The sequence below is a fragment of the Calliphora vicina genome, chromosome 2, assembly GCF_958450345.1.
Source record: "Calliphora vicina chromosome 2, idCalVici1.1, whole genome shotgun sequence".
NCBI classification, from domain to species: domain Eukaryota; kingdom Metazoa; phylum Arthropoda; class Insecta; order Diptera; family Calliphoridae; genus Calliphora; species Calliphora vicina.
In genome coordinates this window covers 11,112,029-11,136,344 of record NC_088781.1, presented here as the reverse complement: position 1 = coordinate 11,136,344, position 24,316 = coordinate 11,112,029, and the positions used below count along the sequence as shown (strand labels likewise).

Genomic DNA, 24,316 nt, shown 5'->3' with positions numbered 1-24,316 from the left:
AATTAAAAACAACAAATGCAAATGATGAAAAAGAAGTTGACAAAATATCAACAGCGAAAAAGTTAGTGTGTCAAAAATAATGTTAAAATAACATTGTGGAGACAGACACAGGCATGAATGAAGTTTATAACAACAATTCCGCACCAACATTTCCCATATTTACACATGCAATTGCATACATTTTATCAGGTGCTAGCCTAGCCACCTTCTTAGTTTTCCGAAGGCGGACTAAAATAATTTCACAGCCAACAAGCCGGACGAGAATTGAAAACAAACCTACATCCTATTAAAATACATATGTACATTGCCAATTTATTTTGTTAACTGCTGTTTTGTTTTATTTATCAACACATTTTGCAAAAACCACAAAACACATTCACTTGTACACTTGCATTTCCAAAAAAAGTACAAATTTTATTTGTAGTTTGCAAAAACAATTAAACCACATAATTTTTAGAAAATTCAATAGCTATTTTCTTAATAAATTTCATGTTTATAACTTTTAACTTGCATTTAACGTTATTAATCTGTAATTAGAAGTTAACACTACGAATTTTTCACTTGTGCCGGTAAACGAAAAGCGCGGAAACTAAAGATAACAAACAGGAACTGTCAAAGTTATAACAGAGAAACTGAGTGGAAATGAAACAAACTTTAATTTGCAATAACAATTGCATGCGGTGTAGCCAGATGGTTAAAATAGAAATGGGTGGCTTTCTCGATAAAAAAAAACGTTACGAATAAAAAAAAAAATTAAAAAATATATATTAAAGCAATTACTCAGCTATTTATTTACAAATAAGCTAATTTATTAGTAAATTGAACTGTTTGAGATAAATTCTGAGATTATTTTTCATATTTAAGAATGAAAAGTTGGATATATTGGGTGCATTACTTTAAAATTCGATTTTTTTTTAAATTTTTAGCTTTTATTTTGAAACATTTGTACAATATATTGAGGCTAAGAACGAATCTAACCAATTTCGCATAATCTGTTCTGAAGTAAAGCGTATCCCAGAGAGAGTGTTGTGCATCAATCGAAACAAATATGTAGTATTCGGACGGGACAAGGTCTGGTATTGCTTTCATGCCTGGCCTCATATTCTGCGCGTTTTTCAGCCAATGCTCACTTCAAACGACTCAGTTGAGTTCGGTGCAGGTTATCTTGAAGGTCTGGATAGATTTCAGTAGCTCATAATAGATTTGATCTATTTGATCTGATAAGATCTCCTCCCTCTCTCTTTCTTCAGACATCTCCTTCTTAACTTTTTTTTCAATCTTCTTCTCTCTTTTTCACTTATATCTGTCCCCCTTTCTTCTGTTTTCTTCTACTTTCAGGTAACACAAAGGGACCATTGCTTGGACCCATGTGAGCTGCTCTTCTTTTCTTCATTTCGTGGCTGCCTGGAAACCTAAACCTAAGAGATTTGATATTGATTCGACTGTTTGGCCGGGCTTCACATATGATCTCTTACGCTTCAGGTTATCGTGATGGATCCATTTTTCATCGCAAGTAATGTTTGCCCAATTTTCTTGCTTTTGGATGAATCCTGCTACTCGCAAACGTTTTGCTGCTTGAGTAGCGCCCAATGATTTTGCAAGCTCTGGAGTTTGACAGCAATCTTCATGGAGTAATGCTCTCCTATAATTATAGCTGTTCAGTTTTCCAAATACAACTTCGAACACCTTCCATTTAATTTAACTGATTGCCTGTCCTACGATGTCGAAAGAAAAATGAGTCGAAAAAATTTGTATGAAAAACACTTTTTAAATTCTTTCGAATAGTTTTCTACAAATTTGTTCGAATCATTTTTCTTTCGACATCGTGAACCAGGCCTTAAATTATTTCCACTTTAAATGTACATCACTCTCATCAAAAACAAATAAAACCCCCTCAGTTTCTAAATTGTTAAGTAATTTTTATTAATTCAATAATTTCTCTGTTTACACCTTCGTTTGATAACCAAACGGTCTTGCACTTAAAACGTTTGTCCCTCTCAATCAGTTGTTCAAACTGTCTTAAGCCTCCTCCAACACCAAAGTAATATATTTTTGCGGCCACCAAAGCTACACCATTGGGCTTTAGTTTATCGAAAAGACAATTAAGCAATTTCTGCTGATTCTCAGGATTGTAAATTGTTTCGGAAGTTAAAATTATGTCAAATAATTCTTGCTCTTTAGTCATTTGGGTCCATTTACTCCAATCACCTGAGTAGAAATGCACATTTCCTTCTATACGGTCAATGTCGTAAAACTCCTCTTCGTCTTCAGTTTCTTTCAAGGTTGCAGTGTTTAACAAAACATTTGGTATAGTAATCTTCTCCAAGACATCTTTATTCTACAAATAAAAATAAAAAAGAACATTTAATATATTGTTATTGTATACTTTTTTAAACTTACATAATCTTGAAATGTGACTTTAGCTCCTTTAAGAAATGCAAAAATGCCTAATAGACCGGAGCCGCAACCCAAATCCAAAACTTTTGATTTACTCCACTTATCAACGGCATAATTTTCCGATAAATATTTTAATAAATCATCAGTACATTCCCATATTTTAGCACCGCCCTCATACACTCCTGGTATTAAATCAGAATGTTGATCTTCCGCTTTTTTAATGTCCAAATCGCTATTGTCATTATCCTTAATGTCTTCCAATAAGATACCAGAGACCATATGTGTTATATGTTTGTCATCAATAGTTTTTTTAATAGAATTTAATTTGTAAACATCCAGGTTCTCGATTATTTCTTTTGTAGGCAAAATTTCCTCAGAATCATACCAATCTATGGAGGAATCAACAGACAAACTAAAATTTATGACATGATTTGTTTGCAGGAAAAAATTAATATAATCAATAAAGACTTACGCTTTTTCTTTGCTGTGAACTTTAACATCCACAAATGGACTTTCCTTTTCGACTTCTTCCACTTGGAAATCAAATTTGAACATAATTGGTTAGTATTATTAAAAATCTAGATGGGATTTTATAAAACCAACAATTCTGAGACTTTGTTATGTTTCATTTCTCATATGTTTCCACGTGTGTGTGATATATATTAAAACTAAGCGCTATGAAAATTATTGACATAAAATTATAATGCATACAAAAGCTTTCTGGTATGAACATTTATAAACAATGTCAAATATAATCTAATAATTAACATTATTACTATTTGTACTCATAATAGTAAATATTTAATAATTAACTAAAAAATATTAGCTTTAAAATGATTAATATTTGTGCAGATATTTAATTTTATTAAACAAATACTAAAAACTTGGCATTACTTATAGTTTGTTGTTTTTTGTTGAGGCAATATCCAATTGTCAAATTATTCTCATTTGTCAAAAAAAGGAATAGGCTGGCAACGAAACAATTGCAAGAAATTGACTTTTTTTCAGAAAATTATATTAATATTAAATTTTAATTTTTTGCTTTGCTTATATCTATTGAAAAACAATGGCAGATCCTTATGGCGAAGTAAGTTTTTAACGGCTAATGATTAAGATTGACTTTTTATTAAATAGTTTTTATAAAATTTAGATTCAACCAAATATGCCGCCAGGTGCCAGCGGAATGCCACCGCCACCAATTATGGCAGGACCACCACCAGGTATGAGACCACCCCCGCCTTTAGTGATGCCCAATGTAGTCAATAATTTTCCAAATCAACAAATACCTCCACGACAACCGTGGAATAATCCACCTCCAGTTGTAGATGCCAACAAAGGGCCGCCGGCAACACAGCCTCCGCCATTGGCTGAAGTTAATACGAATGGCAACACGGATAGTGCGGAAAATAACTTGAATGGCGAGGGCTCAGATGAGAAAAAAGATCTAAAGCCGGCAGAAGTTGTTTTACCCAAAGCATTGGAAGATGTTTTAGCTTTGAAAGACCAACGAGCGGCTGAATTTAATATTAATTCCGATGATTTTACCAACAACGATGCTAGTGGTCAACTGGTAAATGACTATGATGCTGGTGATGATTCCGAAGAAGAGGGCGATTTTCAAACAAATGGTGGTGTTACACCTAAACCGGGAAAACTTAGTAAAGTCGAGAAAAACAAAAAGAAAAAGCGGCGCAAGAAGTTAAATAAAAGACTCAAAAAACAACAGGAACAAAACAGAGCGGAAGATACTAGCAAAGATGATGAAACGGCGGAAGAGAATGATGAAACTCAAGAGGAAAGTAAAAATACAGATGAAGTAACTGAGGACACTGATAAAGACAAAAAAACGGCTACAAAAGAGAAGAAAACAGACGAGGTAAACGAAGCCACAGAGCAGGAGATTTCAACTGAAGACGCAGAAGATGTAACCATTGAGTAAGTTTTTAGGATTAACAAAGAAACAAATTCTTATTTAATATTGTTTTTTAGATATGTGCCGGAAAAGATTACAATTGCTGATTTGGCCCCCATGTACAGGCAGTTTTATAGAGTATTTGAAATATTTAAATTAGAAAATAAGCCCAAGGTTTCAGAAAAGGATAAAATTGCCAACGAAAGCGCCGAAAATAAAGCAAACCAGAAAAATTTAGCCAATAAGTTGCAAGAAGAGGGTGAAGAGGATGAATTAGATGAGGACAATGTGGATGATAAAGAAAAACTATCGAAACGTAAGCTCAAGAAACTAACGCGTCTCAGTGTGGCTGAGTTAAAACAACTGGTTTCAAGGCCAGATGTTGTGGAAATGCACGATGTCACTGCTCGTGATCCCAAATTGCTGGTACAATTGAAGGCCTACAGAAATACTGTACAAGTGCCACGGCACTGGTGTTTTAAACGTAAATACCTGCAGGGAAAGCGTGGTATTGAAAAACCACCCTTCGATTTGCCAGCATTTATTAAAAAGACCGGTATCATGGAGATGAGGGAATCGTTACAGGAAAAAGATGATGCTAAATCGTTGAAATCTAAAATGCGCGAAAGAGTGCGTCCGAAAATGGGTAAGATAGACATAGATTATCAAAAGTTACACGATGCATTCTTTAAGTGGCAAACAAAACCACGCATGACCATTCATGGTGATCTCTACTATGAGGGCAAAGAGTTTGAGACACGCTTGAAAGAGAAAAAACCTGGCGATTTATCGGAAGAATTGCGCATTGCTTTGGGTATGCCAGTGGGGCCAAATGCTCACAAGATTCCACCTCCATGGTTGATTGCTCAGCAACGTTATGGTCCTCCACCATCGTATCCCAACTTGAAAATCCCTGGTCTTAATGCTCCCATACCGGATGGTTGTTCGTTTGGTTATCATGCTGGTGGTTGGGGCAAACCGCCAGTCGATGAAAATGGCAAACCATTATATGGCGATGTCTTTGGCACCAGTATTATTGACATGGATGTAAGTTGTTTTGTAAATTAGATTAACAAAAATTTGAATTAATGTGTAATTAAATTTTTAGAATGGTGTGGATGAAGGTGATATTGAGCGAAATCAATGGGGTGAATTGGAGTCTGAATCGGAAGAATCCTCAGATGAGGAGGAAGAGGAAGGTGAAGACATGACTAATCCTGTGGATGAAAGCGGTTTGGTTACTCCCGCCGAGGGCTTAGTTACACCCTCCGGCCTGACAAGTGTACCAGCGGGCATGGAAACCCCAGAAAACATTGAATTACGTAAAAAGAAAATTGAACAAGAAATGGAGGAGTAAGTATTTACTTTCTAAGGGCAATTGCAACTCAATTCGAAAGAGTTACAAGTTTGTCACAATATGTGTTTGAACCCAAATGTAAATTTAACTTTTTTGTATTTTTTCACAGCAATGAAACCCCTGTGTTGTACCACGTTCTGCCTGAAAAACGCACAGAACGTATTGGTGCTTCTATGATGGCTTCCACTCATGTGTATGATGTGGGCAATGTTAAACAGACGGCGACCAGAACAGCGGTAACTGCAGATCGAGAGGGCACTGTGGAATTGGCTTTAGATCCTTCGGAACTGGATATGGATAATGAAGCCATGGCCCAGCGTTATGAACAACAAATGCGTGAGCAACAGAATCACCTACAAAAAGAAGATCTTTCCGACATGTTGGCCGAGCATGTGGCTCGTCAAAAATCAAAACGTAAACGCCAACAAGCCGATCCAGCCAAGACTACGAAAAAATATAAAGAATTCAAATTTTAGATACTTGTACTTGCAGTAAGTTTAATTTAATTTCATCTATCCCAAAAATTTAAAATTTTTTTTAAATAAAAAGAAACCGTCACCTCACTCTGAAGAACTGTAGTGTCGGGGAACACAATAATAAAGTTTTCAATAACATTTCCAAAACAATGTTTGTTTGTATGTATGTGTATTTAGCTTAAAATACTTTTGTTTTTTTTTTTTCTTCTTTAAACTGAACTAAGTACATTTTGTTTGTGTTTATTACTGGCTTTTAAAGTTTGTAGAACTGTAATAAACAAAATTTTATTACAAAATAAAGCATAAAGAAAGGAAGAAAAAATCATTTGAAATCCTTTAGTTAAAATTTAAACTAAAAATTATGAAGAAAAAAATATAGAACGATAATCAAATTGAAAACATTTAAGTAGAGAACAAATTATTGCAAAGCACACATACTATTTATATAGTTCAGTTTGTTGTCTGTCCATATCAAAGAATAATATAATAAAAAAATCCTAAATAGTTGTAAACCTAAAGAGTAATTTGATTTATACAGTATTCATTTATTCTCTCAATCATTCCTCCATCTGTTCGTTTAATTGTGCCAGCAAAGCTGCTCGTTTCGATTCCAGTTCAGATTCGCTTAAAGCCTGCTCATCGGGATCGTTGCGTTGGCTGGAGGGCGAGTGTCCCACATCTGAATGATTACTAGCAATGGGGCTGAGCGGTGTATTAGATCGTTGATTATCATGATGATGTCTACGCTCTTTGTCCTTTTTATTCTTTTTCTCTTTTTTCTTCTTTTTGCTGGGTGCTGAGGAGAATTCCTCAATTGCCAGAGCCGACGGTGAGCCACCGTCTAAGGACTGTTGTCGTTCAGATTCACAGGATGACTGAAATTAAAATGTATAGGTTTTAAATAATTTTAATATTGGTATCTTTAATAAGTGTTAAGACACTTACATCTCTAGATGATTTCTTGTTCTTTCTCTTCTTTTTCTTTTTTAAAATACGATCGCTTTCCTTACTTATGCTTGAGCTAACAGAGAGCTGCAACAAGTAGAAATTTAAAATTAATTTAACTAAAATTTGTATGTAAAAATGTTTTTTTGTGTAAAAATATAATTTTTGTGTAAAAATGTAATTTTTGTGTAAAAATGTAATTTTTGTGTAAAAATATAATTTTTGTGTAAAAATGTAATTTTTGTGTAAAAATGTAATTTTTATGTAAAATGTAATTTTTATGTAAAATGTAATTTTTATGTAAAAATGTAATTTTTATGTAAAAATGTAATTTTTGAGTAAAAATGTAATTTTTGAGTAAAAATGTAGTTTTTGAGTAAAATTGTAATTTTTGAGTAAAAATGTAATTTTTGAGTAAAAAAAAAGAAAATGGTACATATATAAAAAACGATTTTTTGCGTAAAAAACGTATTTTGTGTAAAACACGTTGGCTCTTTAAAATTAAGTTTTTTTGTGTAAAAGAAATTATTCATTTAAACTTACCGATCTTGATCTCGATTTCTTTTTACGAGCTCTCTCCATTTCCATTGGATCGTTTTCTATATCAGACCTAGAACTTGATCGTAAACGTTTCTTGTGTTTTTTATTCTTTTTCGATTTCTTCGATCTGGAGTGATGATGTGTGCAAGCATCTTCACTTTCACGCACAAAATCTTCCCAAATTTTATGCACACCCAACTCCTTCTCATAGATAGCATACGACTCCAAATGTTCCACTAACTTTTGGGCCGACTCGTAGGGTTCATGAGGCGATACATTGGCCTCCAGCCAGGCAGCTTTAATTTCATTTTCCAATTTGCGCAAACGTTTGGTTTCCTCTTTCACGCGTTCCTTTTCAATTGCTTCGGCCTTCTCCAACAAGGCATTGTAGGTGAGCTTAACATTGCCTGCATCTAGGGTAGCTGAACGTTTATCCTCACATACAACAGTGGCGAAATCCTCAAATGTTGTGTTGGCCTTAACGCTGAAATCTTTTTCTTTGAGAATTTCTCGTATGATTTTCTTTTCGTCGTGATAGCGTGCTTTCAAATCTTCCACATAGAATTTAAAAAGATCTAAAGGAGTGGATCCATTTTGACCTAACATGGCTGAGAAGCGTATGTCAGCAGAGATGATGGGGTATAATTCCACCCATAACGACATCGAAGTTAGTTTGCCCTCTTCATGCAGTGAATCGAGTAGTGTTAGGAAATTGTCGCGATTCTTACGCTGCTGACGTTTAAGGCGTTTCTTTTCTTGCTCCTTTTCTTGGTCTTCCTCTCTTTCTAAAGTTCTGATATGTTCTTCGAAGACTATTAGTGCATCTTCCTTATCCATGCCCAAAAGGTTGACATCATTTTTGAAAGCCGAGTTTTCCAGCAGCATAACTTGAGCTTCAGCCCATGTTGTGGAATAAGTTATGGTGGTCATGGACTCCAAGAGTTCTCCCAAAACTTTCATATTACGTTTCTTCATCATGCGCGCTTCTTCCTTTTCCCGTTTTGCCAAATTGAAAATGCAATCATCGTAAATGTCTCGGCGATCCTGTTCGGGCACGGAAGTCCAAATTTTATTACTGGCAAATATTTCTTCACATTTGTAATACTTTAAATTGGAGTTCATTTTGTCTGTGGTCATAAGAAACTTTTCCAAATCTTCTTTAGCCTTCTTGGCCTTAAGGCGTGCCTCTTCTTTTTCATCTTTTAGCTTTTGTGTTTTGTATGCATTAAATGTTTGTTTCTTTTCGTTTAGATTTTTAAATGAATTGTAGCGTGGATCTTTGGAAATAATCTTGACACATTGATCCCAATTGGCATTCGAAGGTACGTTCTTTTCACGTAACAGTTCTTTAAAAGCTTCTATAGCTTCTTTTTTGTCTTTGAATACCAGTTTAGGTTCGTCAGCAACGTCTCGTTTATCTAGCAAGTTAACAAAAAAAAAATAGTCAATAAATTTGCGTTTTTTAAAACAATCTAACTTACTCTCTTTGTCTTCTTTGTTGGAAGAGGGTATTTCTATAGAAGCTAAAGTGGCAGCCATTGCCTGGTCCAAAGCTGATGAGGAATTTTCATTGCTACCAGGGGTTAAAGGAGAGTGTATATCGGGTGTGTGTATCTTAGGAATGGATGGCAATGTAGCAGGCAATATATTTGCTAAAGCTGCTGGAGGAACTATACCAGCCAAACTGGAGGATGTCATAGCCGCTACTGCTTTGGCAGCCGCCGCAGCTCTTTAGGGAAAAAGTAATTTATTTTTAAAAAATATTTTTTTAGATTTCTTTATTACAAATCACTACTTACTCTTCTGCTTTAACCTTGCCTTGCATTTCTATAAATTCTGGCGGTGGCTCCCATCTCGACTCTTTCGTTGTAACATTGTGATAATAAACCTTACCAGCATCTGAGCGATATTCTTTCCAAGGGCATTGATGTTTCAGACGTTCTATGGGTGACATTAAAGCTTCGGGTTTTTCCCAGGAGCTTTGCTTGGTGATGTTATTGTAAAAATATGGCCTGCCATCCGGTGCCTTGTGCTCGGTCCACTCAGTATTGGGTGGTGCAGAACCAAAAGCCGCTGCCAATTCAGCAGGTGGTGGACCTCCAAACCCAGGTGGAGGAATATTGAATTGAGGAACTATAGCAGGTGGAAATCCTAAACCGGCCATTGAAGGTGGTACTGCTGGAGCTCCAGCAGTTGGTGGTACATTCATTTTTTTAGTTTTATTTCGTAAACTATACAAATCGCCTCGAATTTATTTCTTTAGTATTTTGATTCTCTCACAGTTGATGTTGCTTTTTTCTTATCATAACCTCAATGAAAAACGAAAATCTTATTTTTAGTTTGCGTTTAGTGCAAAACAATCACCGCAAATAACTTTTCTTTTTAAGTTTTATTAAATGTAGGAAATTACTACAACTTTTATAAAATTTCACAAACGATTTTCTTTTTTTGAGGAAAATACACCACAAAGATTTGATGCGGTACTTTTTCACTCACGGCTTTAAAAAAAAAAATTACATGTCAATAAGAGAGAGCACTATGCCAACAAAACAGGGTTGTTGTAAACAATATTCTGACATTTGCTGTTAGTGATGCCATATAATTGTTTTTTAATTAAACATCTTATTTATAAAGATTTTTAATTTTAAAATAATAATTTTACTTATTACATTATATAAAACACTTTCGTTTAAAATATTTACATATTTGTATTTACATATTAAGTAAATTTTACATTTTATAAATTCATTAAGTCATCTGCTGTCTATCTGGCAGTGTCACCGGATATGTTGTTGTTGAGTAATTTTTACATGGCAATACCATATTAATGTCCGCTTAAATATTTTTATCTGTGTTCAGTTGATAAATTGTCTGTTAAAAAGTTAAAAATTTGTGAAAATATTATAGCTTTGCTGAAAATATTACAAATTATTATGTGTTTATAGTAAAAATGGTATGTTTATTTTATTCCTTGAATTGTTTTTGCACATATGAATGTGTTGCTGTTTTTGTAGTTTCCAATAGCCAAAAGACAGACAAGTATTTATTAAGTCAAAAACTATAGTTATTTCAATGAGCAGCGGTATTTTCCAAAAGTCAATTTTTATAATTGTATTAAAATCTTTCTCGACAAGAAGAGGTGTCTGATATTTTTTGTATGAAAAACAAAAGTTACATTATTCTTGGAAACAAAAATCGCTACACAAAATGGCTGGCAAACTGTAATCATTGCCACAACAATGGAATCTCCACTCCGGAATGACGATGAGTCAAACAAACCGTAATATATATATATGAGGGGGTACATAACAACACGCAATAATTCCACTTTTATAATTTTTTGGTTTGAACCATTATATTTACAGTCAGATTATTGATCATTGGTTTGGATTTTAACAATGGTTACATTGAATGTGTAGAGTTGGATTCTTTAAAAAAACAAAATTGGAATTATTGCGTTTTGTTGTGGAATAGTAACGTTACTGAGTAACGCCTGAAGAAATTTGGACTGTAAAAACGGGTGAATTTAGTAATTCAAAACATTTAAAATGCATTTTCATCCATTTGAAAAAAGTGAAGACTCGTGTTAAGTACTTTTATTTATAAATTAAACACTTTAGGGAAGAAAAGGTGTAAAATCTTTATTTGTTTGAGTCCATAATTCAATAGACATAGAATCCTAGATAAAGATTCCAAATATGAATTTGTACTTTTTGGAAAATCGAATTCTTGCGGGGTAAACTAAACCATTTTCAACTGTATTTCAGAAGTTTCTAAATTTCAGAAATTTGAAATTCAATTACAGAAATCTCTAATTGTATTTCAGAAATTTCCAATTGAATTTCAGAAATTTCTATTTATATTTCAGAAATTTCCATTTGTATTTCAGACGTTTTAATTTATACTTAAAAGTTTCTAGTTGGAATTTTCTGAAATACAATTGGAAATTTCTAAAATACAATTAGAAAATTCTTAAAAACATTTGGAAAATTCTGAAATACAATTGGAAATTTCTGAAATATATGTAAATGGAAGTTTCTGAAACACAATTAGAAATTTTTGAAATTTAAATCGTTTGATACATATGTATTTGTGTCACAGAGGTATCGCTAAATTAAGGAATTAAGAAATTTTAAACTTGTCGGGTGTTCAAGAAGAAAAAGGGAAATTGGTACTTTTACTTATAATTGAAATAGTACAATATTTTTACAAATATTTTTTGTAAAAATCCTTAAGAATCCAAGGCGGAGACTTCAAAGTTCTTTATTATAAATTTGAAATATTTGCATCACGAATATGATAAGATAGAAAAAGGTAAAAAACAATTATTTTTAAATCATAAATTCTTCTTGAGGAAATGTACAGTATGGTACAGTTTATGAATTGAACATATTCAAGATTTCCCACAGTTCTGGGATAAACATTGGATATTGTTTCTAAAAGTACTTTTTGATTTTTTTATATTTTTTATTATTTTTTCTAATGGTACACTTAGAATTTTCTATAATTGTAATAATGTTTATGTATGTAGATTAGATTTAATTTCAAAAATTTGATTTGCGGGTATCATAATTTTTCTGAGGCTCAAAAGTTTAGAAATTTGTTTATTAGTTTGCCTTAACAAAACATTTTTAAAGCCATATAACTTTTTAAAGGGTTGTGATATAAAGGACATATTGATACCGTTTTGATAAGCTTAAAATGCCTTTTCATCGTGCATGTTTAAAAAATCTAAAATTCTTTATTTTTTATTTTTTTATGCGATTTGCTCCCCCTGTTATGGGTTTTTGAACTATTTAACATAAATTGTATTAATTTTTGATGCAGAATATGCGGGAAAAGGAGTGAAAATTTTCCAAGAAAAAGGACGCCATTATTTATTTTCAGAAAAATTATGTTACCCGAAAAACAAATGAAGTGACCTGGTCACAAACGAACTCCAATGTAGATATCAATGGTTTTGAAAATCATGGGATAATATTTTTACACTACCGTTGAAAAAAGCATATATGTAACTTCTACAAAGAATTCTAAGCAATTTTGCCCCAGAAACAATTGATTTGAAATGAATTTTGACCTTGCAGATATTCAAAAGTATATTCAAAAAGTGTTATATGTAGTGCTTGTAGTTGAAGTTCAAATCGCTAATGCAAACATGATGGGCAATGGTCTGAGATGTCTAATAATTCCTTTAGCAAATTATTTAATTCATTAGATTTAAAATACTTTTCTTTTATTTCTCATTAATCACATACATTGTACTTGTTGATAACGTAAGCATGCGCCAATATTATCTTCAGGACTTCCCTTGCCGGCACCGTCACCAAAGTGAATGCCCACATAAAACGGGGTAACAGTTGATTCAATGCGGCACGGCCAAATGCCGGTAGAGCAGAATTGCATACCACAATGAACCGGTTCACAACCTGGTAATGGTCCCAAGCCAGTTCCAATGAAATCTTCTATTATACAAGGCATAGTAATGCGATCTCTACAATTGCTATAAAACTGGCGCATTTGACGTTCAGTTAATGGTTTCATTTGCTTGCTGGAGCGAAATCCAAAGTCGAAAGCACTTCTCAAGAAACCCAACAAATCGAAACCACCTCTGGTAGGTCGAGGTCTTCGAGATACATTGGATGAAGAAACCGTTGGTCTAAAACGGGTATTTAAATCTGGATCATCACCTCCAGAACCCTCAACATCGTCACTTAAGGGAGGGGATGTTGTGGATAGTGTTGTGGATTCTGTAGTTTGTGTGGCTGTAGTTGGGATAGCTGGTGAAGATATTTCGTCTGCATCATCTGCTAATGAGGAAGCTATGGAGATATCCATAGCTATTGCTAAAAATAAACTTTAAAAATTTATTTGTATTAAATTTAATAAACTAATTATCTATTTACTTGTACTCTCTGACACGCTGCTGGCTACGACGGGTGTTGTCATTGTTGATACCGGTGTGGTTGTCAAACTCACATCCTGTTGCGCTGTACTGCTTGTGATGAAAGTTGTTGTAGTTGTTATGGCCGCTTGTGCATTTGTTGCATCATCTGCTAAAACTTGCATTTGTGGTGGATTCATTTGCGGCATTCCACTGCCACCATTCATAGAAGTATCTGGATTATCAGCTAAACTTTGAACGCCATTAGTAGCCAAGAATTGATCATTCAAACTACCAAATATTCCTTGGGTTGAGCTGGGTCCTATGCGAAATGATTCTTCATCACAAGGCTGATAGACAATCGAGCACATATCTACCTCCTGACGCATACAAATACGATAATCCTGATTTGCTAAATGACGTCCATTATCGGCAAAGTTGAATGTCTGAAAACGAAGCAAATATCTTAGTTGAAGTTGTAATGAAATGAAATGATGACAACATACTTGAAATACACCCTCTGCCCCTGTAAAATATTGTAAACAACCTGCTGGCGCTCTTTGGCTAAAAGGTATTTGCGATATACGTATTTCCCATAATCTGGAGGGTAAGAAGCGTGGGGCAAAATTCAGTTTTATATCAATGTCCATAGTTGTGTCATTGGTGTTGTTGCGTCCTGGGTATAAATCTTCGTAACGCAATGGCTTTAATGACCCATATAAAGTGTGACGGGGCAACATTCGACCTCCAACGTCATAATACACTGAAATAAAAGTTTGTATTAGATACATACGCTTAATATTAATAAATTAAAACATATCGTCTAGAGTGTCCATAAAACCGGTTTCCGGTTTAACCGAAAAATTGTGGTTTTGAGAAAACCGGTTAAACGGTTTCGTTTTTCTTCAAAAAAAAACCGGCTAACCGTTAATATGAAAAAGTCTCCTTAAATTTATTTTTATTTCTGGACGCTAATAGGAAATGTGTTAAGTATTGTCTACTAAATCTTCAAAAATGTATCATTTTTGAATTCTTTAGGTTCCATTTTTATGCAATTATTTTATATCTTTTACGAAATATTGTCAAATGCTATAGTTTTCTATAAAATAAATCAATATTTTTAAAAATGGTATCAAAGTTTTTCATAAATATGTTTGAATGAGCTTTAGAAAATATATTTCATTAAAACCGGTTAACCGTCTTACAAAAACCGGTTCGTCAAAAAACCGAAAAGTTAAAAAAAACCGAAACCGGTGGAGTTTACAAAGATGAAAAAACCGGTTGACCGGGTTTCGGTTTCACTTAAAATGCAAAAAAGACGTAACAACCAAAAAATTCAAAATTGAGTTTTTAGTGGATGTTGTTACAGCGCATATAGACACACGTCTTCACAAATTTTTAGCTTTCTATTTGTAAAAATAACAGCTTTATTAAAGAAAGAAAATCATATTTGTGACCACAACACTTTTAATTTAATTTAGTTTTTTGTCTCTCCTGTAAAATTTTAAAAAGTGCTGATAGGCCCTTTTGCATTTTAGGTGACGATTGACGATTGTACTAATATTAATTTAAATGTCCCTGTTCCCACATACAGAGAGTAGCAGATTTCTAATTAATCAGCCATAAGAAACTTTTGTAGTCTCAGTTTAAAACATAGATAAATATACATATAGCGGAAACTAGAAAAAAAACTATTATTATTAATTAAGACAGTCGGAAATACAATTTTTAAAGCTATTGCGCACATCACAGTGGGCAGAATCAAAATTTTTTGTAAATAAATCTGGCATTTCTAAATCTCTGGTCCGATCGGGATAAAATTTGACGTGAGTGTAGCCAAGGAGTATTCGAGTGCAATATTTTTGAAGGGCGGAGTTTTAAAGTGGCATATTTTTGAATCTAATTGAGATATTGACTAAAATTAAGATATCTGAACAAAAAAAATTAGTTCGGAATAAATGCGGATCAAATTGTTCCTAATATTTGCAATCCTATTAAAATTTTGATACAAATTTTAGTTTTAGAAACTCAATAAATATGTAATAAAATCTTTATTTATTAACAATATTCAATGAAAATTTCAACGTTTTTTAAATTTGTCATTCTAAATACCAAAGTTTAAAAAAACTTTTCAAAAGATCAAAGGAAATATCGCAATTCATAAAAATTGGAGCGAAAATGGTATTTTTTACAATCATGCCCACATTTCTTTCGGGACTGGGGATTGGGGATAAATAGGTAATACTTCAAGGTTTCCAAATCTGCTAGCCGTTTTGTGATCCCAGCTTTTGGGATTTTAGAACATGTTGCCTAAAGTTGAAATATTGATAAAAAATAGGTCAAATTTCGAAGGGCGTGGACCGACATATTCGAAAAAATAGGACATGTTTTTTATACAAAAATGTCCTACACGTAGAGAAAAAATATAATTGGGCATGGTTACTGTAACCATTTAAATAATGTTACAAGTTTTTTAACAATATTATAGTCACAGTAACCATTTACATGATTGTGGTAACCATTCTAATATGGCTAATTTATGATTCACATGATTGTATCAACCATATATGTATATGGCTACAGTAAACAAATATATGTGTGTGGCAACCATATTTATGATGAATAATTTTATCATAATATGTTGTTCTCAGATTATGACAAGCTTTAAGCCGAGAGCAACATAATATGATAAGTCCTTCATCATATGAATACCCTACAGAAAAACATAAAATTGTTATATGTTCTTAAAAAAAGTTTTTTTAAAATAAAACTAGTAAGAAAGTATGGTCGGTCAAGCACGACCATATAATACCCTACACTAAGTAAAAGAGCAAAAACATTTTTCTTTTAAAATTTCAATAATTTCTATTCGTGAGTGATTTTCGGAAGTGGGCCTTATATGGGAGCTGTGACCAATTATGGACCGATTACTATGAAATAAGGTTGATTTATGTCTATATTAAAGTTAACTATGTTGAATTTTGTGTGTATACCAACATTTTTAAGCGATTTATGCACGTTAAAGTGATTTTCGGAAGCCGGTCTATATGGGAGCTATGACTAATTATGGACCGGTCGTAACAAAATTTGGTAACAAGAATTTTGTATATATAAAACTTATTTGGAGCGGAATTTGTGGAGATACATATCGAAGGCTTAATATAAAAAGGCCCTAACTCGTGTTTTTTTAAGTCGAGATTTTTTGGCGAATTATAATATATGATCGGACCCTTTATCGAAATAAACGAAAATCTGAACATAGAAAAAAACACGAGTTAGGGCCTTTTTATATTAAGCCATCGATATATAAATTAAACATTTATGACCGATAAAGTCCAATTTCGGAAGGACATTTGTATGGGGGCTAGGTGAAATAGTGGACCGATTTCAGTCAATAGGCTTGGTCCTTGGACCGAAAAAATAATATGTACCAAATTTGATCGAAATATCTTCAAAATTGCGACCTGTACACTGCGCACAATGTTTACATGGACAGCCAGCCAGCCAGCCAGCCGACCAACCAGCCAGACGGACATCGTTTAATCGACTCAGAAAGTGATTCTAAGCCGATCGGTATACTTTAAGGTGGGTGTTAGACTAATATTTTTGGGCATTACAAACATCTGCACAAACGCAATATACCCTCCCCACTATGGTGGTGTAGGGTATAAAAAGAGTTAATTCACCTTTTCGCATAAAAAACTACTATTTTTTAAATTTTTTAATTGAAAATCGGTTATTTTTAGATCCATAATTAATATTGTTTGGTTTGTTTTTATTGGTAATTTAGTTGTCTAACTAACAAAAGAAATTCCAGTTCATTTGGTCAAAAAGTACGCCCTATATTTTTTAGAAAATCAGACCAAGCGGACCAAATTTTTAGAATTTAAATTTTGAAATGCTCGGAAATTATAAGAGATTAATAGCACACAAAATATATAAGACAATTATAAATTTTAAAGTCATTTTCTCAGGGGGACTTTGTATGGGGACTATGGACAAATGTTGCCCGATTTTCGAAATAATTTACAGTACGTATTTATGCAAAATTTTATCACGATTGCCACATAACCAATATATTTATGACTGCTCAATCAGTATTATGGGGGACATTTATATAGGAGCTAGGTTAAAACATTGACCAAGAGTATTTGTAGAAAATTTCAGCCAGCTAGCTCCTTTGGTTGTGCCCCATCGAGTTTTCAACAGACAGACACACGGACATGGCTAAATCGTTAAAGCATCATATGAGGACCCAGAATATATGTATATACTTTTTGGTGCTACAAATATTTCGATATATTAAAAACGGAATGACAAAATCAATACATATACTCCCCATCTTTTTTGATGGTGGATATAAAATCAGGACCACAAAATAGTATAAACAAATTATCTTATTACTTACTATGCTGTCCACTATTCTGGCCACACAACGATATCGTGCCACCCGGACCACCAGAGACACTAAAAACATCGCCGTCACAAACACCTGTTCGTCGATTGGGTTGGCCCAAAATAAAATGATAGAAATCAATACGTAATTGACTTATGTCATCGTTCATTAGCTTGATTTTTAAACTGCAATTGGTGACATTGTTGGGCATGAAACTGGGAAATTGAGGAGACACCAGATAAGTAATGTTGTTGCTAATGGTTTCATTGCAATTAGCAATGACTAACCGAAATAAAATAAATATTAATTATCACTGGATTACAAATATATTTATGTAGTACTCACATATACAACAAACGCCAAAACCCAAAGCGCATTCACCTTTTGCTTCGCCTCCCTTATTGCGACACTCATAAGCATTAAAACAAGAGCCAATGCGGCGACCATCATCCGATAAGCATTCACCATCAACAGGAACCGGAAATAGATGTATAACTATAATTACAATGAGTATTAAGAGACTATTATACAAATGTATCTAATTGTAAATTATACCTTTACTTTGTCTTTTTGAGTTTTCGTTAAAACTCACAGAGTCATTGTTATCAATATCATTTACCGCCAAATTTCTTAAAAACTTCCTGGAACTAAATTCAATATTTTCGTACAATTTTTGTTTAGCTAAAACGTCAATTTCGTCATCATCTTCATTTGCTTCACTCCTTACATAATGTTTGTCATCATTCCAAATATCATAATGTTTCATTGGAGGCCAAACGGCGTGGTTGAGCGTCACAGACGTTCTGTTATCACTAACAGCATGAGGCGCCGCTCTAACTACAGTAGCCATTATCAGCAACGTCATACAAAATAGTATGAGTATTTTTAAGCACTTTGCTGTCAGTTGGTTTTTAAAAGGAACACTAATTAATTTATGGCTAACATTAACGCTTTGTCTTGCAAACACTTTCATTGTCATCAACATTTTGTTTTAATTTAAATTTTTGTTTTTATTTATTTTTAATTTTCTAATACTTAATACGATTTTAAACAGTTTGGTGCTGTTTGTTGTTTGTTTCAGGTCATTACACTTTGGCTTAAACACTCTTTTTCAACAAATGTACACATTGTTTTTCTTGTTTTTTTTTAGTTTAGCTTTACAACCTTTTTGGAAATCGTTCACGTTTTTCCCTTTTTTTAACTGACAGTGTTTAGTAAGAATTTTTATTATTAGTTCGTTCGTATGCATGTGCTCACCGTCTTAATGTTTAAAACAAAATAAGTCTTGGCTGGATAATGCCACCAATTCAATGCTGTCTGTGTTGCATGGTTTGTTGTTTTGTATTGGACAAGTTTTTCAAATGTTGCAAAATTACTTTAATCAAAGAGAGAGTTGCAGTTTTTATACAATAATAAAATCTGCAAAATTTCTTTCAAATAATTGACAAATTTAAATTGCAGTAAATGGTATTTTCTCTCTGGGATAAAGATTTTGAGATAATATGAAATAGTCGTTATTGGTAGATAGGAATTTAAAGTAGCGCAATAAAATAAACTCATTATTATAGTCAATAAAATGCAACGAGTTAAGATAATTAAACTTATGGAATTGTAATAGAATTTTTAATACCAGTTTATTTAAATAGCGAATAGTACAGCTTAATATTATGATTTACTGATACATTTTCATACCCTACACCACCATAGTGGGGAGGGTATAATGCGTTTGTGCAGATGTTTGAAACGCCCAAAATATTAATCTAACAGCCATCTTAAAGTATACCGATTGACTTGTAATCACTTTCTGAGTCGATTAAACGATGTCCGTCTGTCCGTCCGCCTGTCCATGTAAACCTTGTGGGCAAAGTACAGGTCGCAATTTTAAAGATATTTCGATACAATTTGGTACATATCATTTTTTCGGCTAAATGACCAAGCCTATTGAAAATGGCTGAAATTGGTCCATTATTTCACCTAGCCCCCATACAAAAGTCTTTCCGAAATTGGACTTTATCGGTCATAAATGTTTAATTTATATATGTATCTCCACAAAATCCGCTCCAAATAAGTTTTATATATACAAAATTCATGACACCAAATTTTGTTACGATCGGTCCATAATTAGTCATAGCTCCCATATAGACCCGCTTCCGAAAATCACTTTAACATGCATAAATCGCTACAAAATTCAACATAAATAACTTTCATATAGACATAAATCACACGACCTAATTTCATGGTGATCTGTCCATAACTGATCATAGCTCCCATATAAGGCGCACTTCCGAAAATCAATCGAGAATATAAATTATTGATATTTTAAAAGTAAAATGATTTTTGAAAAACATTTACTTAGTGTAGGGTATTACATGGTCGGGCTTGACCGACCATACTTTCTTACTTGTTTTAAATATTGAAAGGCCTTTTGAAAGAGTCATTCATTAAGCGCTTCCTATCTTTAAATTTAAATAAAACAAAGTGTGTGAGATATCATCGACATTTTGTATTCGTCTGAAAGGCATATCGATGCCATTATGTATGGAGTATAACATCGTGCGAATGTCCGCCTCGACATCGCTCGATTTTGGTGGGCTTGTTATCACTTTGCAGATCATCAATTGGAGTTCAGTATATAGCTTGAACCATACACTGTTACAAATCGAATGTAAAATTTAGTTGAATCTCGCAAACGTCACAACTTTTAGTTAATTTGTTGAAGAACGAGGATCCCAAGTTCGGTGACCCAACTCGTTTGGATATTTAATTGTCTCTAATGATTGTAATTGTTAAAGAACGAGCCCTTGTAAGCTGCAGAATATTAAAGATCTTTGGATACTTGATTATTAAAGAACCAAGCACCGAAATTCGATGTCCCAACTCATAGAAATTTTTAAGATCTGGGGCTTGTGATTCTGCAAGATCATCATGTGATCTATCGTTAAATCTTTATTCTTCTGTACGTGTGTTAGTAACTGAACTCCTCCTTAACGGCTGGGCCGATTTCGATGAAATTTGTTGTGTGTGTTTGAGTGGGTCCCTGGATGGTTTAGATTCACAATTGACCTATATAGGAACAATGGGCATGGCACCTTCCATACAAAGTAAAAATTTATTATTGCATATGTGGAGTACTATTATATTATTATATACATGCATAAATCGCTTAAAAATGTTGGTATACACACAAAATTCAACATAGTTAACTTTAATATAGACATAAACCGACCTTATTTCATAGTAATCGGTCCATAATTGGTCATATCTCCCATATAAGGCCCACTTCCGAAAATCACTCACGAATATAAATTATTGAAATTTTAAAAGAAAAATGTTTTTGCTCTTTTACTTAGTGTAGGGTATTATATGGTCGGGCTTGACCGACCATACTTTCTTACTTGTTTTATTTTAAAATAACTTTTTTTAAGAACATATAACAATTTTATGTTTTTCTGTAGAGTATCTTTACGCAAAACATTTTTGTATAAAAAGCATGTCCTATTTTTTCGAATATGTCGTTCCTACGCCCTTCGGAATTTGACCTTTTTTTTATCAATACTTCAACTTAGGCCACACACAAAACGGAAAGCAGATTTGGAAACCTTGAAGTGTTCCCTATTTATCCCCAATGTATTTTCCCAGCCCCGAAAGAAATGTGGACCCTAGGGGCAAGATTGTAAAAAATACCATTTTTCCTCCAATTTTTATGAATTGCGAGATTTCCTTTGATCTTTTGACAAGTTTTTTTAAACTTTGGTATTTAGAATGACTAATTTAAAAAACGTTGAAATTTTCATTGAATATTGTTAATAAATAAAGATTTTATTACATATTTACATATTTTACATATCTTAATAGGATTTCAAATATTAGGAACAATTTGATCAGCATTTATTCCGAACTAATTTTTTTTGGTTCAGATACAGTGGTGGTCAAAACATATGCAACCAGCAACAGAATTTTACAAAAGTGGTTTAAACTACTTTAAGATGTAAAAAAAAATATTCATTTGCTTATAATATTTTTTAATTAATGCTTTAAAAATAAGAATATGAAATTTAATTCAGAATTTTTTGCATTGAAAAGAAAAAAAAATTAAAAAACTACGTATGGGTTGATATTTCATTGGCCAAAACATATGCAACTAATTGCTTTTAAAACATTTCTGTCTATAAAACTTAATATTTCGTGGCAAATCCTATATTTCCAATGACGGCCTTACATCGGCAAGGCTGTGAAGCTATTAAATTGGCAATAAAATTTGCAGGAATAGCGTTCCAAGCATCTACCAATCCTTGAAACATAATATTATTAATAATATTGAATTAGTGCAAAAATTGTTTTTACTATTTATCTTCTTAGGTAGATTACACACAGAGAAAACAGATTCGTGATAGCAACCGAATTTGTTTCCAATCGAATGATTCGGTTGCAGACATAGAATTTTCCGGTTCTATCAAGAGAAAGTCAGTTGATAAAGAAGAAATTAAGTTCAAGCAACCAAACTTTTGTTACCCCTTCTAAAATTTTGTAGCCACAACTGTAAAATTCGGTTGCCAGGGTAGAATCATTCGATTGGCAACAAATTCGGTTGCTATCACGAATCTGTTTTCTCTGTGTGCTCATGTATTGAAATTTTAAGTATGAGTAAGATTTCCTGTAAAAGCAACAAATCTGGCAATTACTGGAACAAGCTATTAATAGCAATCTTTCAAAACGTTCCAAATCCAAAATAAATACATATATCTTCGACTGGAAATGATAAAGCTCCTTCATGAGCCTCAATAGTACTCTTACTTTGCTCCAGGATGAATTCTGTACTCCAGTTGTTTAGAAGAAACCATGAATTCTGTACTGCAATTGATATTGCCATATCGATTTTTGTTTTTAATAACTTATATGTCATTTTGAAGGCTACATAGCTGTCTTTTAATCTCACTTTGTCTTTTATTTCATCATTTGCGGGAAGTTATGCTTTACTTCATGCAGCAGGCCAGCCAAAAAAGTTTTAAGACCTAGAATTGGAGGCATTAATCCATGAATATTTTTGTAAAACTCAACAAGATCATTGGGAGCAATTTAAAAAAAAATTTTGCGAGCAAAGCAGGGAAATTTGGTATCATACGAATTGAAGTCGAGAGACCTTGAAAGACGCTATAAAAGAAAATCATTTTTGAACTGAATCATTACTTGCGATGAAAAATGGATGCATTACGATAACCCGAAGCGTAAGTGACCATATGTGAAGTTCGGCCAACCTGCCGAATCGACACCAAAGCCAAATATCCATGTCACTAAGGTAATGTCCATATTTGGTTCATTCCCACGACAGCCGGTTCTACGCACCTTAATGACCGAGTTCACTCGCCCAAGGGCTGTCAACTCAGCAATCACTGCTGCTACAACAACACCAAAGAAAAATATCCATGTTACTAAGGAAATGACCATATTTGGTGATAGCAAAAGGGTCCAATCTATTATGAGCTGCTGCTATGAATCTGACCAGACCATCACAGGGAACCTATACCGAAAGCAACTGATTCGTTTGAAGCTGAACGCTCTCTCCTAGATACGCTTTACTATGAAACAGAGTATCCGATATTGGCTTGATTCGTTCTTGGCCTCAAAAGATGAGTAGTTATTTTGCTTCGGAATCCATATGTTGCCAGAAAGTTTGGAAAAGGTCATAGCTAACAATGACCAATACTTTGAATAAATTTATATTTTACAAGTGTTTCAAAATAGAAGCTAAAAATTTGAAAAAATCTCCCATTTTTAAGTTTTACTTACACGCAATAATATTCCAACAATATCTATTTTTTGCATTATTTAAGATACTGTCAGTTACATTTTTGCAAAGGAGCAGCGGTCAGATAAATAGTATGGAAGACTCAGCTGATTATAAGTCATCCTTTGAACTTCAGAATATCCTTTAAGAGAACACTATATTAACAAAGAGAAAGAGGTTTAACAAACCTGAATTAATGACAAAATGTTTTTGAACATATACGAAAGATTTAAGAAGTAAACTTTTAACTAATTTGTATTTTTTTGAAAACGAACAACTTAAGATATAATCTCCAACTTAATTAAACATATTATTTAATGAAAATCTTATATTACTTGTTGGTACAAACTTCTTGCAAGACTTTGTAATAACATACGCATTTCTAGTACGAAGTATTGATTCAATAGCAGAACAAACACTTATGAACTAACTGAAATAAAAGGAAATCAGTTTAAATATCTAAAAAATAGTAAAACAATCAATGAGACTGTGTTACATCGTCTCCAGTCATATGTCTGTGCTACATTTAAGACTATGTTGTTGATTATGGTTGGCAGTAAAAACAAACCCATTTTCTAATATTTATCTATGTCAACTTGACCACATTCGCGCGATGCAAGAGCAGCA

General features: G+C 33.2%; 4 protein-coding genes across 4 annotated transcripts; 1 reads left to right on the top strand and 3 right to left on the bottom strand.

The window, feature by feature from the left end:
• Window positions 1-1,898: 1,898 nt before the first annotated feature.
• On the bottom strand, window positions 1,899-3,019 carry LOC135951403 (histidine protein methyltransferase 1 homolog). Its single transcript, XM_065501051.1, has 3 exons — window positions 2,870-3,019; window positions 2,401-2,809; window positions 1,899-2,338 (listed from the first exon to the last, which is right to left on the bottom strand). The coding sequence occupies exons 1-3, from the start codon at window positions 2,950-2,952 to the stop codon at window positions 1,910-1,912; spliced, it is 921 nt and encodes a 306-aa protein (XP_065357123.1). The 5' UTR covers window positions 2,953-3,019; the 3' UTR covers window positions 1,899-1,909.
• A 331-nt stretch (window positions 3,020-3,350) lies between these two features.
• On the top strand, window positions 3,351-6,292 carry Sf3b2 (splicing factor 3b subunit 2). The gene is made up of 5 exons (XM_065501506.1): window positions 3,351-3,484; window positions 3,548-4,332; window positions 4,387-5,356; window positions 5,418-5,662; window positions 5,776-6,292. The coding sequence occupies exons 1-5, from the start codon at window positions 3,464-3,466 to the stop codon at window positions 6,140-6,142; spliced, it is 2,388 nt and encodes a 795-aa protein (XP_065357578.1). The 5' UTR covers window positions 3,351-3,463; the 3' UTR covers window positions 6,143-6,292.
• Window positions 6,293-6,294: 2 nt separating this feature from the next.
• Prp40 (pre-mRNA processing factor 40) lies at window positions 6,295-10,128 on the bottom strand. The gene is made up of 5 exons (XM_065501505.1): window positions 9,427-10,128; window positions 9,109-9,356; window positions 7,631-9,045; window positions 7,088-7,174; window positions 6,295-7,017 (listed from the first exon to the last, which is right to left on the bottom strand). Exons 1-5 carry the CDS (start codon window positions 9,834-9,836, stop codon window positions 6,700-6,702), a joined length of 2,478 nt encoding a protein of 825 aa, XP_065357577.1. The 5' UTR covers window positions 9,837-10,128; the 3' UTR covers window positions 6,295-6,699.
• A 2,698-nt stretch (window positions 10,129-12,826) lies between these two features.
• LOC135949868 (uncharacterized) lies at window positions 12,827-18,754 on the bottom strand. The gene is made up of 6 exons (XM_065499316.1): window positions 18,460-18,754; window positions 18,250-18,399; window positions 17,917-18,186; window positions 14,015-14,271; window positions 13,531-13,954; window positions 12,827-13,470 (listed from the first exon to the last, which is right to left on the bottom strand). Exons 1-6 carry the CDS (start codon window positions 18,752-18,754, stop codon window positions 12,875-12,877), a joined length of 1,992 nt encoding a protein of 663 aa, XP_065355388.1. The 3' UTR covers window positions 12,827-12,874.
• Window positions 18,755-24,316: the final 5,562 nt, after the last annotated feature.